Source organism: Larus michahellis, chromosome 9, assembly GCF_964199755.1.
Source record: "Larus michahellis chromosome 9, bLarMic1.1, whole genome shotgun sequence".
Taxonomy (NCBI): domain Eukaryota; kingdom Metazoa; phylum Chordata; class Aves; order Charadriiformes; family Laridae; genus Larus; species Larus michahellis.
The window spans coordinates 1,914,270-1,930,224 of record NC_133904.1 but is presented as its reverse complement, the minus strand read 5'-3'; the positions used below and the strand labels follow the sequence as shown (position 1 = coordinate 1,930,224).

At 39.8% G+C, this 15,955-nt stretch overlaps 1 protein-coding gene across 1 annotated transcript in view; it reads left to right on the top strand.

Moving 5' to 3' along the window:
- PIAS1 (protein inhibitor of activated STAT 1) overlaps nucleotides 1–15,955 on the top strand; it is a 61,551-nt gene that overhangs the window by 20,505 nt on the left and 25,091 nt on the right. Inside the window, 1 exon segment of the mRNA XM_074599956.1 lies at nucleotides 5,694–6,138. Within this exon segment, the coding sequence (XP_074456057.1) occupies nucleotides 5,694–6,138 (445 nt within the window).

The following is a 15,955-nucleotide window of genomic DNA, read 5'->3' as shown; positions in this document are numbered from 1 at the left end:
CTTAATTTCAGGATTGTTAGTAAACTATTGCTCATCACTATGTTTCTAATAACAGAAGAAACTTAGTGTCACTGTCTTCAATTGCTGATTATAAATGGGTGACCTCCCGTTCAGTATGCTTTTTTTTTAAGTTTCTTCTTTTTTTTTTTTCTACTTCTGTTCTCCCATCTTCTCCCTAGTGTTTGAGGTGATTTTTTTCTTTTCTTTTTTTTCCCCCCTTTGACATTTGTGTTAATGGTTAGAGAATTGTGGAGGACCTGTTGTATAGCTTTAGGCACAAAATGCGGTGTGGTGCCTCGCCAAATGCTGCTTCTTGTGCTGGCAAAACTTTTGAATGCGTTTTGGAGCTTATTCACAGCTTCTAGTTATCATAAACATCCGGAAATAACTTGTTAAATTCTCCAGATAGGTCCCGGGGCTGATTACTAGAGATGTAGAAATACCCTTTCTAGAAAGCATTCATCAAATTGTTGGGACTGTTAATGCTGCTGCTGATGGATGAGTATGCTGCTTTGAAGACAGTATCTCGTGGTGCTGGTATTTGTGATAAATTTTCAGTATTTTCCACCATGCTTTTCAATGGACACTGCTCAATTTATTTAAAATAAAAATCACTGACTGCTGCCTGGCTTTTACCTCTTAGGCAAGTCCCTCCCTTCAAAGAATGGGAAAAAACATGAAGGCTCACCATCTGTGGTGTTGGATCTCAGCAGATAACCTGTATCTGATCTTTTCTTGAGCAGTGGGACTTAAAGCTCATCTTCCTGCATTTCAAACCAGTGTTTTAGCCCCTATGTATTTTCCAGTCTAGAAATTATGTTCGCTGCCTGAATCTGCTTGTCTTTTTAGTAGCACTTCTCTGAATCACGTGCCAGTGAGACCAGCCACGCAAGGTTATCAAAGGAATTTCTTATACAGAGGCACTAATACTTAGATTTTATTTATTTCTAAACTTAATTCCCAACCTTCATAGATTGGTGAGATGAGATCCAGTTCTTGAAAGCAATTCTTCTTTGGTCTGACCTGTTAACCTGTACTAACGATTGGCCTTCTCTAGCCAGAGAAGCTGCCCAGCCTGGGCATCTTTCCACAACGGGTGGAACGACTGGGCTTTGTGGAAAACCATTCTTTAAAACTAAAGATTTATCTCTGCTGTTTTCTTTGCTGAGAGAAATCAAAGAAAATGACTCTTCATGTTGGCTGCTCTGTTAAAAGTTAAGGTTCCTGGTAAAATATATTTACTCTGAATGGCCAAACAACATTCACAAAGCAAAATGGTCCTGTTGTGTGGCATAGACACGTTTCTCCAACCAGACGTGCTTGTTTATTGAGAGATCTTAGTGAGTCAGGAGCTACAAAACGTGCGTTGATGTTGCAGTGTGTACTAAGCAGCCTGATGCTTTTCATTTCATAATCCTTTTCTGAATGTCTTGGGGAAAACCCTGGTTCCTCTTTACCTTGTACGTGTCTCCATGCAATTTTTGGTTTGGGGGACTTCAACAATTTTCATATGTGTTAGCTTTTAAAAAAGTGTGTACCAGCCTTTTTGAAAGAGCAAGCTGTAGGCAGAGCATCCTTTCCTATTGATAGTCACAGGAGAGGTAGTGGGTGGATGACGTAGGATGCCGCCCATGGGTTGCTTTTGCATCCTTAAGCTATTTTCTTCCAAACCTTATTGGCTATCTGAAGTAGGTGTGGAACAGGAAATATCCTTGTTTCCAGATGAGTTGCTTGAGAACGTTTCCTCAACACACAGAAACCGGGGGATGCACCTGCTCACGCGGCTGCAGCGTGAACTGCAGCAAACGGTTGAGTTCACACAATCTGCCAAGAGAGAAGTGGCACAGATTTGGAAACAAGCAACTGGGAGGTGGGAAAATAAACTGGCCTCTTTGATTCCATGGTCCTCCTGCCCGACATGTACAATTAGGTGACTTGTCTTAAGACAGTGAAATGCCCTGCTGGCTTTGGGAAGGCTGGGCTGTGGTCACAAGGCTTGGGCGAGGGGACGCGGGCTGAAGTGGGGGTGTGTATAATGAGCCAGGCAATCCCCATGACTAATGCAGCTTTTGCGGAGGAACGTGTGTTTGTGTTGTATTGTCAAGCAGGAAATGTCAGATGTAAGTTGATAGATTAGAGTTACCTTCTAAACTCTGTGAAGGTCTTTACAGTGAGTCAAAATAGAAATACTCTCTGTTAAACTGAGATAAGTTGAGTTTCTGTAAAGCTTGTTCTTACTGTTTTACACTTCGAACAGTTTTTCTACCGTCCTCACCCTTTCTTTGAATTTTAGATATTGTTTAGATACAACAGGTAGCAAAATGCACAACATCATCAGAACACCCAGTGTGCTTGGTACTGGGATTTGTTGTAGCTGAAACTGGCTTACAGTCAGCTGCTGCGTTTCTCGTGCTGAAGTTAGGCAAATGGCAAGTAGCTCTACCTTTTCTTAGCTGAAAAGCATCAATTTCTTGTGCCCTAGTGTGAAGTTTGTAGGAACATATATTTACCTGTACTTGAACACAGAACTAAACACCTAGTTATCTGTAATTGCAGTTCGTAAGCTATCCTTCAGTCTGTCCTTGGTAGCTGTGTATATACTTTTTTTTGGTTGGTTGGTTTTGTATTTGTTGTTGGTTTTTTTGTTAGTTTCTTTTGTGTTAGGAAAGAAAAAAAAAAAACCAAACCCACCAAAAAAAAGGATTGTGGATATTTGCCGTTGTTAGGAGACAGAATCTTTGTGGTGGGTTTTGTAGCTTGCTGCAGGTGCAGCTGTACTGCTGGGAGTGGTCTTCTTACTACTCTACTTCAGGCAACAGGAAAAAAAGCAAGATTTCCTGAAGCAAAATGCTTTGTGTCTTTGCCCTTCAGCTTTGCTGGTGTAACTATGCCAGCAAGGGGTTTGAATTGTGATGAGGTGAGATGTGACAGGAAAAAAAAATTAATTATAAATTGCAGCTTTTTTGTGTATTTACTTTGTGCATTTGACAGCACTTGTTTTATTTCCCTGCTATAATTATCCTGCCTGTTCTAAGATTAGGGTACCAGTGTGACATGGGCCAAGGGCTCGTAGTATGGGTAGTGCTTGTACGGGCAGTGGCACTTCTGCTGGTGGAGCTGGGTTGTGTCCTCAAATAAAACACAACTGTGTTGGAGGAGGGGAGAGGAATTTTCATGTTCAGATTGCAGCAACGTGAGAGACTTTTTGCCAGCAAGGCTGCGTCTGTCGGGTTCTGCTTCCCCGTGCCACTGATTGACACGATCCACTGGCAAAACCTATGGATGTGTGTGCGTGTGTTTTAAGGCATTGCCTCTATTTATTTGTGGAAGAAAGGTTTATCAGTGAAGTATGAAACTGTAATAAAACCGCAAACATTTATTGCTGGTTTTTTCCATGACTGTGTTTTTAATTGATGTATCCATTAGTGCCCTTAACGTTGCAAATACAATTATTCTTGTCCTTTGTAAGGAATGCGCCAGGGTGGGGAAGATCTGGGGAATTTTATTGGTTTTGGTTTGTGACTCTGGCTACATGATGGACCCTGCTTTCTGTATGCTTATTTTTAACTTGCCTATACCTTCCAAAAATGGAAAATATGCAACGTGTAGCAGGAGCTTCTGTGTTAGCTCAATTATTTCTTAATCCTCGGTGTTTTTTGCAAGCTAGGTCTATAAGTTCATTACAAAACACGAACAGAGTGAAGCTCTGAGAGGTTCTGGCTGTTCAGGAAGTGACTTTTAACGGTGATGGTAGCAGGCATTAAACCCTTCAGCTGTAACTACTCATTCTGTTGAAGAAATGTTTGTAAAGCATTATAAATAGTGTTTTTCCATGTTGCAAATCTATTTGTTTCACTTTCTTTTCAGCTGTCAACACTTCAGATTGTAACTGAAATGCCTATTCTTTTAAGACATCTCTGTTTCTTACAAAGTACCTCGTCTGTTCTCATTAGTAGCTTCATGACAGTCTCGTAGTCGAAAGTATGAAGCAGGTTCTCAGGGTATTCACGGAAAAATATGCCAGAAAATTCCTGTTATATCCCAAGTGTTTGCGGTAGTCTGCAGCAAGGTTTATCCAAGATCTGCAGCAAGGTTATCCAGTTCTGTTGGTGGGGTTCAATGGAGCAGAAATTTTATGGCAAATTTAGTTAAAGCTATCTGGGTGCATACCTCATTAAATACATGAATCATCTCATTTAGCACTTTTAAATAACACGACCTATTTCAGTATAGGGGAATACCTCTCCTGGACACCTGTACCTTGAAGATCTCTTGCAGGTGCTGGATGTTTGAAGAATTGATGAGGGTTGGGGCTGGTTTTGCTAAAGCTAGGGATAGCATACTTTCTAGTACTAGGACTCTAGGTTTAAGAATTAATGTGAAAATAACTTGAGTAATGTGTCTGAATATTTTGCACGGCTTGAAGAACTAGAGAAGGTGGGAGCATTCGTACTCTATTTTAAAGATTCTTTGCTAGCGCTAGTTTGGTTATTCAGCCCTCAGTCACTGGGAAATTGCAGAACCCTGGTATGCTGAATTAGCTTAGTCCCAAATATGTACTTCAAGTATTATTTTGGTTTTGATCTTTTGGAATTGACTACAAAATATTCAGGGTATTTAGTGGTCTCATACAAAAGATCCAGGTAGCCAGTCGTGGCATTGTACCTCTTTGTCAGTTCCTGGGGAATCCAAAATTCTGCAGGAATATCATTTCATCTGGTGTCACAGGGCTTGTGATGGCGAATGAGCCCGTGTCAAGCACTGAAAGAAGTTTTCAAATAGAAACTGAGCTCCTAAGTTGACTTTCTGGCTCCTGTTTGACCAGCAGAGAAGTAGTTGGTGCACATGGGCGACTGCTGGTTTCGCCACTTTGTGTAGTGTTTTTCTCGGTTCCTGAAGAAGTGAAACAGTTTACAAGTCTTACCAGTTTGATTTCATTAGACCATATTGTGAGACAGTAAAAGACTGTGTAAATGAAGATGCTAATTAATAGAAGGCAAAGCCCAGCTCTCCCATCCAAAACAGAACATGCAACTTTGATGTGAGAAGTAAGGAAATGGAGTTGGAAAAAGTTTCCTTTAATTCAGTAATGATCATATGGGGTTGAACACAAATTGGATTATAATTTCTCGTTCTCTTTTTGACATCAGTCACTTATCTCCTTTCCTTTGAACCTGCGTGGATTAGTTATGCTGCATGGCAAAAAGCGAGAGAAAGTGAAGTAACGTTCCAGACTTAAGGACTGGCACAGCTTTTAAGTGCGAGTACTGGAGACGTGGATATTGTCAATGTATGACTTTTTATTCATCTAGTTAGATGTAAAAAAAAAAAAAAAGTTAACATTATAGATACTAGCAGAACGGTGATTAGAAAATAATTACATTTACAAGCGTTATTTTGTACTGGCAACTTGTCCTTTTCTCAGTTGTTTTTTTTTCCCCAGCATTGCTGTCCTGAATTGTATATGGCAAATGGAAATCCCTTTAAAAATTGCTCGATACTGACTTTCTAAGTAGCGATATCTGTCTGTGAACAAGTACTGTTTTGCATTGTATTTCTTAGAATCAGTGGGAGAAGAGCAGTGGTGGGGTGCCTTTAAAAACTGTATGCTTAATGGGATTAAGCCACATTCTAATGTTAGTGTTTAAGATGATGTAACTTGAATACTAATTTTTTGTTTTGTTTCTTTTAAGCAAATGGTTATGAGCCTTAGAGTTTCTGAACTGCAAGTACTTCTGGGTTACGCGGGGAGGAACAAGCACGGACGAAAACACGAACTTCTCACAAAAGCACTGCATTTGTTAAAGGCTGGCTGCAGTCCTGCTGTACAAATGAAAATCAAAGAACTCTATAGGCGAAGGTTCCCTCAGAAAATCATGACACCTGCAGACTTATCTATCCCCAGCGTACACTCGAGCTCCATGCCAGCGGCTTTGTCTCCGTCTACCATTCCACAGCTCAGTTACGATGGCCACCCTGCCACGTCACCATTGCTTCCCGTTTCGCTTCTGGGACCTAAACATGAACTGGAACTCCCCCATCTCACATCTGCGCTCCACCCTGTCCATCCCGACATAAAACTTCAGAAGTTACCTTTTTATGACTTGTTGGATGAGCTGATAAAACCTACCAGCTTAGGTAAGGTTGCAAATGTTGTAATAATATTTTAAGTCTTTTTTTTTTTTAATAGTAATGTATGAATTCAGCAGCTAATGCAGTAACTGGTTAAATATTGCATCACACCAGTGTTTAGAGAATTGCTATTTTTGGTAACTTTTGGAACAGATTGTTCTACATGGAGAGACATCTTACGTAACACTCATTAGTTACTTTAGCTGAGCCCTAAATATGGTTCAAAGATCCGTTATGTTTAAGGGGCGAGTTTGACAAGAAACAAACTAAACCTTAGAAAAAGGAGAATAAAACTGCTTTCAGTAGTTCTTATAAACCATAGAGTCTGATTATTTAAAAAAAAAACAGAAGAGAAATACCCCTGAATCCGTCAAGCCCATAAAATCTTCTCATCTGTGCTGGGAAAGAATGCCAGGCTAGGTATTTGCTGTGGTGCTTTACAGCCGGAACACCTGAGTTTAGGAAGGCTTTGAGGTTCTTTTGCAGTTGTGGCTACTTGTCTTTAAACTCTCTTTTGTATTAAGGTATAAATCACTTGCGTAGCTGCTGAGAATAATCTGATGCTCACAGAGAATTGTATAACAATGTGTGATTTTTCTGGCTCTGGCTCCAAGTAGCACTTTACAGCATGGTTAACTTTTAATACTCTTGAATACTGCTTAAATACAATAGTCGTGTTGATTTCTGGAGGGGCTGCTTCCATGTTGGAACCTTCTACTGTCTTGAAACCCTGGAGAAGATTCACTGTGAGAATTGCTGGGAGGAGGAGCTTTGAGAGAATGGATACGGGGAGGTGGTGGGTGAGTGGAAAAAACCCGTCCTTTGCGAAAGAGATCCCTTGTAAATAAAAATGAGCAGGTACTTTACGTTAACAGCTACAGGGTTGTAGAAGGCCTGATGATGTGAGTGGTGATGGTGGTCTGCAGACTTTGGAAGTATGTTGCGCAGTTGTTTGCGAATTTTTTTTTTAAACTATTATAACTGACACATTGAGGGAAAAACAGATAGCTTTTGATAATCTCATCTTCTGGTTCAGGTATTCTTTTAAGAGGTATACCGTATCTATTTAGCTTTAATCTAAAACCTAATTGATTAATAAGCATTCCAAGCAACGCTGGTGGTACAGGATAATTAGGTACTCAGTATGTGTCTCATCACTTTTACATTATAAATACTTAAAAATAATGCTATAATTTCAATAAGACATTCCAATGCAGGAATTATGGTATGTGTTTATTCCTAGATGTGGTAAGAGCACTTTGCTGTCAGCTCCATGTCTGACAAACCAGCTCCAAATGAAGAGATCATAATTCATGCTCTGTCATGTCTTATTGCTTGAGGAGTTTATATACAATAGCTTATTTTTTCCCTCGTTTGTGGACTGAGTGTCAGGGTAAGAAAATGGAAGTGGATGAAATTCCAACCAGATACCTTTTTAAGCAATCTCTGTCCTTTCAGTTAACTTAAGGGTATGTTTGGGGGTTTTGTTTTGCATGTGCATCCGGTGGTGTCTTTCTGTTTGTCTGAAGCAATAATATTAAAAAGCCTTTTTTCTTGTGCTTTTGGGGGAACAGAGCGCTTTGGTATCTGTGCAAATGAGAAATGGTTGGTTGTTTCCTCTTGTAGTGGAAAGTAATGTTGCTCCGGATTGTAAAATTGCTAGCTCTAAATGTCATGAAGGTATTTTAGAGTAATAAATATATATATGTTAATGAAAAAGCGTATTGGACTAATAACCAGTGATATGCAGCTTTATATGCTTTCAAAACAACTTGGAGCAATTGTGCGTACAGCTTAGGAGTTTTAAATGCAAGTATACAGCAGACTTTTATTAATTTTCTGCGTTTATGCAGTTACTGATACTGTAACAAAAAACAGACTTAAATGTTTTGTTGAGTATTTGCCCTCAATCGTTTGGGCATCTTTCTCACTTGCTGCAAACAATGTGGGTTTCCTCAAATGTCAAATTTCTAGGTTGCCTGGCTTTGTTTTCAAATGGCAGATGCATATTACAAATGCTCAGAACTTCTTGGCGTTTTGCCAGTGTTTCAGCACCTCCTGCTTGCTTTTTCCCCATCAGATTCCTCAGGGGTAGGGATAAGAAACTTTCAAAGTTACTCTGTTTCCCTCCACTGCAAGGACAAACTGGTGACCGGATGTGGGGTTTTGCATAATTATCTCCCTGCTTAAAATGGAACCTACTGGAACAGGAAAAAAATGCGTGTGTGTGTGTGAGAGAGGGTGAGTGAGTGCAGACTCCACTGATTTGAGGATCTTTAGATTCTTCTGAACTGACAGTCACTATGTAAAAGTTGGGCAAAGCACACCTTTGGATGTGATTCTCCTTGGACTTTCCCAAGTCAAGGTGAAATGTCTTGGAAGGTTTGCTATAGTAGTCTTCTGTCCCATCAAGATGTGATTATTAATTTGAAAAACAATAGTTTGACAAAGCCTCGGGGAAGGGAGTTGCACAGCAAGGCACTTGAACATGCATTCTGTACCCAAATATTTCACGTAGGTGGGTAGTACACAAGCTAATGTGAATAACAGATAAGGAAATTAAATTTGCTAACTATTATTTTTAATGTCAAGAACAAAAGGAGGAAATGGATGTTACCTTCTTACACTTGCTTCCTTAAAATGTAGCTCTGAACTGTGATTAAAAGCCGCATGCTGACTGCTCACTGGGCTGGATTCACGGCGAGGGGGAAATGCAGTGTTTTATCCATCCATGCCCTTCTCGCCGACAGCTATTGAGGATCTTTACTTGAGCGTGGCTGACTGAAGCATGCATGACAAGCTAAGGTTAGAAGGTGGCTATTGGCTAGCTTTTTTTTTTTTTTTAATTTTTAAACTCTGGTTTACAGCAGCCCATACAACTTGCAGCAATGAGTAGGGTGCTTGCAGAAGAGCAGACTTGCCGAGCTAGTTGAACCCGTAAACTCAGCCTGCGCTACCTCAACCTGCTGCTGTTTGAAGAACTGAAAATAGCAGCTAGGCCCTGCTGGTGGTGGGACTCTTCTCCTGCTGTTACTCCGCTCAGATAGCGGAGTCTCACTTCCTCCCGAGTGCTTCAAGTACACGACTCCTGCGTAGCTCTTTCTGAGCTGTGTGGCTAATACTGACAATCATGGCTGTGCTGTCGGGGGGTGACAGTGTTTTCTTTACTCCCAAGAAGACTGTCAGTGGGCTTGTTTATCTGAGACGAAGAGATATCTGTCCATGTTCAGCGGAGCTGTCAAATTTGATCCATATTTCATTAGTCGTCCTCATTGCAAAATTGAGAAAGCGTCTATATTGGATGTTTTTGTGTGCAAGCCAACTAGGAATGCTCTGTATTCTGAACATGTATGTTGGTGGATGAATCTGTACGCTGAGCTCTTGCAGTGCTAGGGAGAAGTCTGAGCACTCTGCTCCATGGTTAACCACGATTTGATGTGATTATAGGACTGGGTTTTCTTGAGGAAAAGCTATCCAGTTTGGCCCTGGTGGGATGTATGAAAGTTGCCTTATTATTGTGACTTCTATGTTGTTTGTTTGAATAGCACCTCCTTTAAATAGAAGAATTTTGGTTGCTAGTTTCTCAAATGAAGTGCAGCTATCACTTAATTTTCCCCTATTTTCAGCCCAGTGTACAGACACTGCTAATTCGTTGCTTTTTTAAGGATGGGGACAATTTTCTAAAAGTAACTTCTAACACACAGATAAGATCTCTTTTATGTGGTGAAATGTGCTTACTATGAGATGAGTAACGAGTACCAAAATTCTGCCAGATTATTATGGAAAAGACATTAGATAGTTAAACAACATCTTAAAAATACTTCTTATTACAGCATATGTCATTCCTAATTGCTTTAGCTGTCTAGTTGTTCCAAAAAATGTTTTAACTAGGTTATGGGTCTTCACTTACCTGTTAAGGGGAAATTAACCTTTCCTTTTCAATGTAAAGGATTAAAGAGGCTGTTGACTATGCTATTCTTTTAAAAGCTGTCCGAATAGCATACGGATGATCACCCTGCAATTTAATTGCACCGCTGCAGGTTTAAGCGATGTGGAACACAACACTGAAACACAGATCTGAGCTGTGGAAATTAGGACTTTTACCTACAGGTCTCACCCTCCTGGAAAGAGGAGACAAACATCAGGATTTCTGGGGAGTCAGAGTATCACTTACGGAAGGCATTGTATGCCACCTGCCAGACTGCAGATACTGGCTCCATCGGGTGAAAGGAGCTTCCAGTGGCTCTACTGAGGCTTGTCTTGGTTTGCTTAGGTCTTAGTTGAATGTCTTAATCTGTGGACTCTAAGAGGGTTTCTCCAATAAGCTGAATTTCACCCTTGGTGCCTGCCCTCAAGAATTATGTGCTGATTAACCAGCTTCTGACTTGCATTTACCTTGAAATTTTCTTTTTGACTGTGATTGATCGTGGTTACTTGGATGTGCTGTGTTCTTGAAGCCAGATCTTGCAACTGATCTGACTAAAATCTTTAGGGTGACTGTAGTTCAAAGTACAGCTATTAAACAATTAAACAATTCAGTGCACTTAGAAATCTAGGTTGGAAAGTATAGAAGTTTTGTTTGGCAAGTATTCCTCCCTTTCATATATCAGCAAGCTGATCTGTTGCTCTGTCCAGTCAGTATTATGGTTTGTATGAAAGTCACGCTTTACTGTCAGTGTTTGTTATTTTTTTAAATGTACTTTGTGGGAGGAAGTTCAACAAAATACTATATTCTCAACTCGGGCTTGAGCTTTCTGACTTCCGGCTCTACAGTTTTCAGTCGTGCAAGAATAAGCTGAAATATTAGCCCTGTCGTCTTCGTGTGCTGTAGCTCAACTAGAATTACAGTGCACTTAAGTTTCTTTTTTTGGCTTCAACTTGTATTTGCATGCAGTATGCCTCAAGTTCATGTATAGAGAATCTTTCCATAGTCTAGAATCTAGTTTTTGAAGTGTGAGAGCTTTAACCCACTGGGTAGCTCTTGTGCTACAAAGGAATATAATTTATTCCTGTTCACTTCAGCTGATTGCTCAATCTCCTCACACACAGAACTGAGATCACCCAAATTCCAGGACCTTACAGGGTATGGATGTTTGCAGACACTGCTGCTCTGATTTGAATGGATCTAGGGAAGCAACTTTGCTTCCCAAGTTCAAATTAGGATATCTTCTTGATAATTTGATAAGGATTTGGGCTCAGTGATCCTCATGGGTCCCTTCCAACTCGGGATATTCTATGATTCAAATTAAAGCTTTTAGTAGAAGAAATTGCGGCAAACCACGTGGTTGTCTCAAAGCATGTGAGTAATCCAGTAGTAATCAGTGAACCAATCTAAGCTTGGGGTGGTATCCCGGTACCCCTTTTAAGTGTTTGGAGAGCTTGAGGCCTAGAAGTGATGCTCACATATCATGAGAGAGGAAGCTATGCTATTGCAATATATATTTTTTAAGATTTCATTTTGCAACCAAGTGTTGAGATCACTTAAAAGTTGTTGGAAGTACTGCTGGGACTTGGAAGTCTTAAATAACTTAGAATTTTTTAGAGGTTCTTTAATCTCTCTTTATGATGGCCTTTAGGAAAAGGTGATACGGGTTATGCTAAGCCTGGTAGAGAGTTTACTAGGGACTCTCTTATCTAATCGTGAACGTTAAACTTAATTTTTTGCCTTTCCTGTTAGGCTTCTAAAACTTGCTACTTTCTCGGTGAGAGTGAAAATGCACTAGGATACCCGGTGTAGGGATGTGTCAGTGCTCGCTTTTTGGTACTGCTCATTTCAAGTGTTTAAACTGTTGGTGCTCTTAAAATAGAAGCTAAAATGCCCAAGCCTGAATGGCAGCAGTTGAGTTCTGGGACATATATTCAGGTGTCTAAAGAAATCAAGTGACTTGAGTATGGATGATCCAGTGACGTTCCTTCCCTCTGGTAAAATGGTGGAACAGATGTGTACTGGAGACCTGTAAGCCAGGGTGGGCAGTGGTGAGAGGAGAGCTGGGGTAGGTTGGGAGGGCAGAGAGTTCTGGCACTGAAGGCTGGCATGAAATTGTCCCTTAATACTTACTGTAGGTCTTCAGAAATCCTCATTGCTCAGAAATGCTCTAGTACATGACTGATTTAAAAAAAAAAATAAATATAAATATCTGTCAAATGGCACAGAGTTTCCAGCAGATCTATTCTGTTTATACAACGTATCGTAGAGAGTTATAAAATGCGTAATACTTATGAATTAATTGTAGCCCTTGGAGTATTTCCAGGCTATTTTCATATATAAATTTAGGCACTATTTCAAATAAGCTCCTTTTGTGTCTTTTTACTCCCTGCCTTTCCCACCCCCAGTGTAGCTCTGCCTATTCCTTCTGAGTATTAACTGTTAAAAGCTTAAGTCGAACAAAATCTAAAAATGATCTTAAATGACAAATGCAGCAGACTGACCAAAACCGGAGTTCAGTTTTTCATCTGGTTTAAGCTGAAGAAGGTGGCACTGTCACTTCCCAGTAGTGCAGTGTATTTGTGAGCGTGGTGCAGCTGTCACCCGTGGAAGTGGGTTAAGAGCTGGTCACTGCTGTCAAGGCAAGAATGATGTGTATGCATTTACTAAAATGCTTCCCTTCAAGTAGATTTGAAGTGTTTTGAAATGTTAAGGTTACACAACATCCATTGTGATAAGCGATTGAAATGAAGTGGCCAAGATGTTACGGCGAGGGAGTGACGGAACAGCAAGGGGAACGTGGGATTTCTCTGGATGCCAGAGGAGAGCTTGGTGCGGCGGAGCTGGTGGAGCCCATGCTGGCCGCGCTGTGCTTCCTCACGGCCCTTGGTCCTGCTCTGGGATGTCTGGCACGCAGGGACATGGCTCTAGCGATTAGCAAGAGCTTTTCCTTCCTTCCAGGGCAGAGGGTGGCTCTCCGAGGAGGGGTCTAGCTGGGAAAGACCCTGATACTGCACACCACAAATGCCTTTAATGGGTAGCAGGAAATTAAGGGTATGGCGGGGAGTCGTTGAAAAGGTACTGCTGCTTCATTCCAGAAGATGGCAGGAGCTTGGTGCTAAGAGGTTGTGGTTAATAGAAAGGAAGTGTTTATGTATAAACACTGTCGTTACCCAGGAACTTCATAAATTGTGGTGGTTTTAAAAGGGCTAATGATACATCCCGAGATGTTGCAGATCCCCCATTAAGGTGTATCCTCTCATCATTTCTCTCCCATGTAGCTGCTTGCTTTCTGCTTATATGCAGATAGTGCAATGGGCTGTACACAGGCATTTGAGATCATGTCCAAAAGCAGTTGTATAAATGAACCCTGTTCAGGATTGATACAAGACGTTTCGGACAAACTACATTATGAGGAGCCATGTGTATGTAGTGTTGCGGTACGGATTTGCTGGCTTCTGCTGCCATTGAGCATAACTCAGAGCCTCTCTGAATTTTACCTTTTTAAAAGGTAAACATTTTCTGTGCTTCAATCTAGATACAGTAATTTTCGTCTAGCTTGGAGGCAGTGTATTAAATTTTCAGCACTGAAATTTGAAAGGATTGGACATAAATTGTTACAATGCCTTCTGTTGTTTAAAAGCAAAATGCCTATGCTGCAACAAAATGAGATATTTTACCTATCTGGGGAAGATAAGCAAGAATTATTTGTATGTTGGGCTGACAAATTCTAAAATGTTTAGGTTTTTCTGGTTAATGTGTTGGCAAATTTAACTGATCAAAATTACGTACCATATTAGGTTAATGAATAATTAGACATCTCTTGTTTATCTTACAGCATGTAGCAAAAATTTGCTATAGTCCTGATACTCCTATTTAACATAACTATTTTTGCCTTCGGAAATAAAGATGCTATTATTGGAAATCATTGGTAATGGGCCAATTCACTGATACCTTTTCTCATGGCCTGAACTTAGGTAATTACTGCAGTGTAAAGTGCAAGTTTAATTTTAGTCCAAGTATCTTTCTGTATTGGAAAACAATATATTCTCTTCCCTATTTAATAAGCAGCACTTGGTGATGATAGATGGAAAAGATAACCTTAGAATATTGGCAGTATGATGGTCAGCTGCAGTTGCGTTAGGAAGCATCACCACCTCAACAATGTGATAACATAAGTTTCATTAAAGATTTTAAGGTATCTGTTCTTGAATGGGAATTTAGAGACTGGCTTTTTCTCAAGGCAGCAAGAGGTATTTTACTGCAGAAAGATTGTGTGGCTATTTTTAGCTGTGGGTACTGGTGAGGTGGAACAGAATATTTTTAGAGCTGTAGAAAATGCAGCCGCTCAAGCTGGGTTCTTTTTTTTTTTCTTTTTCACTTTAGCGCTATAGGGTTTTTCCAAAACAAAGAATAAAATTGGTCGGAAATGTTTTTATGTATTATTATTATTATTATTACTGCTTATATAATTAATATATTCATTGTCCATATACACACACACACATATGTATATATACATTCATATAGAATTTTAAGTGTTTTGTGCCTGTGAATGATACTGTCATGTATTAAAGTAGTTTTTGCTCAAATTCTGAAAACTCATTACCCATGTGAAGTGCTTAACAAAGTACAGAACGATCAAGGCATAATTGGGTCACTCTCACTTAATACATACCAATCCCATATGCTGTTTGGATCATTACTTGAATGAGGTAAGCATGAAATAATTCAGGAAGCTGTGGTGATAGTGAATTGGTAAAAAGAATAGCTTTGAAGAAGAACCTCTGCTCTGTAATGTCTTTGCAATGTTACAGGCATTTTAGAGTGTGTTGTACTAATGTTGGGGACCTGCAGAGGCAACAGAGTTGAGCTTATGCTGGTTCTTACTAAGTGTATGTGCGTATTTACAAGAAAATGTGGATTTTTTTCATTGCCTTTCTTGGATTTAAGCTGAATGAATGAATAAGTAGTAAATACTCCCCTCCACCGCCCCCCCCGGCCTTCAGCACCCCCTCAAAAAAGGTGACATCCTGGTAAGATGAGAAGTGGATTTTTATATGGCTTGCCTGAAACTGTTCCTGTTGACACTCATTTAATTAGTAAGTCTGCTTGAAAAGCTTTTTATTATACTTTCAAAACCTGTCCTTTCAGATTTCTGAATTATTCAGGATACTTTTTAGCAGGAAGGTAAAGCGATGCTTCTGATTAGTGTTGTTATTTTTTTAATTACTGTGCCTTTCTTCTTTATATGTAAATCTAAAAAAATATAAAAGTCCATGAGGCATTCATGCATTGTACCTCCTTTCTGAGATTGCAAAGGAGACGTGGCCTATAAACCACTCTTGACTAATCCTCCAAGCTCTGTACCATTCATAGTGCGCTAAAGAAAAGGTTATAAAACTTAATAATTCTTACTTGTGAAGAAAAAACACCAAAACCCCCCAAAACATTCCTGGCAACTTCTTAAAGAATGTTCATGTTAACTCTGTTGTCCTGGCTAGATTCCAGCATTATTAGCTTATAAATTCTATTTTAATCTACTCGGTTTTCAATTAGAGATCTATTTTTGTCTTTCTTTTGTTAAATAATAATAGTTGTTTGCAGGGCATGGTTGCATGTTTTGAGCCATCAGAATTATTTTCTTGTAGAAAACTATGTATTTTCCTATTTATGGTTTTAATCATACTCCAGAACTTCCAAAGTAAACGATGTGCCTGACTTGCCAGGATCTGTTCGGTGTTCCTAAACACAGCAGACACACCAGACAAATTAACAGAAATCTGTTAGCTTTTCTACACTCTTAAATTCTAGGTTTCCAATGTCTCTTCCTAAGAAATCTGAATTCCTTAGGAATAGGGGAGTTTGTATAGTCATAGATCAGCTTGGAAGCTTAGT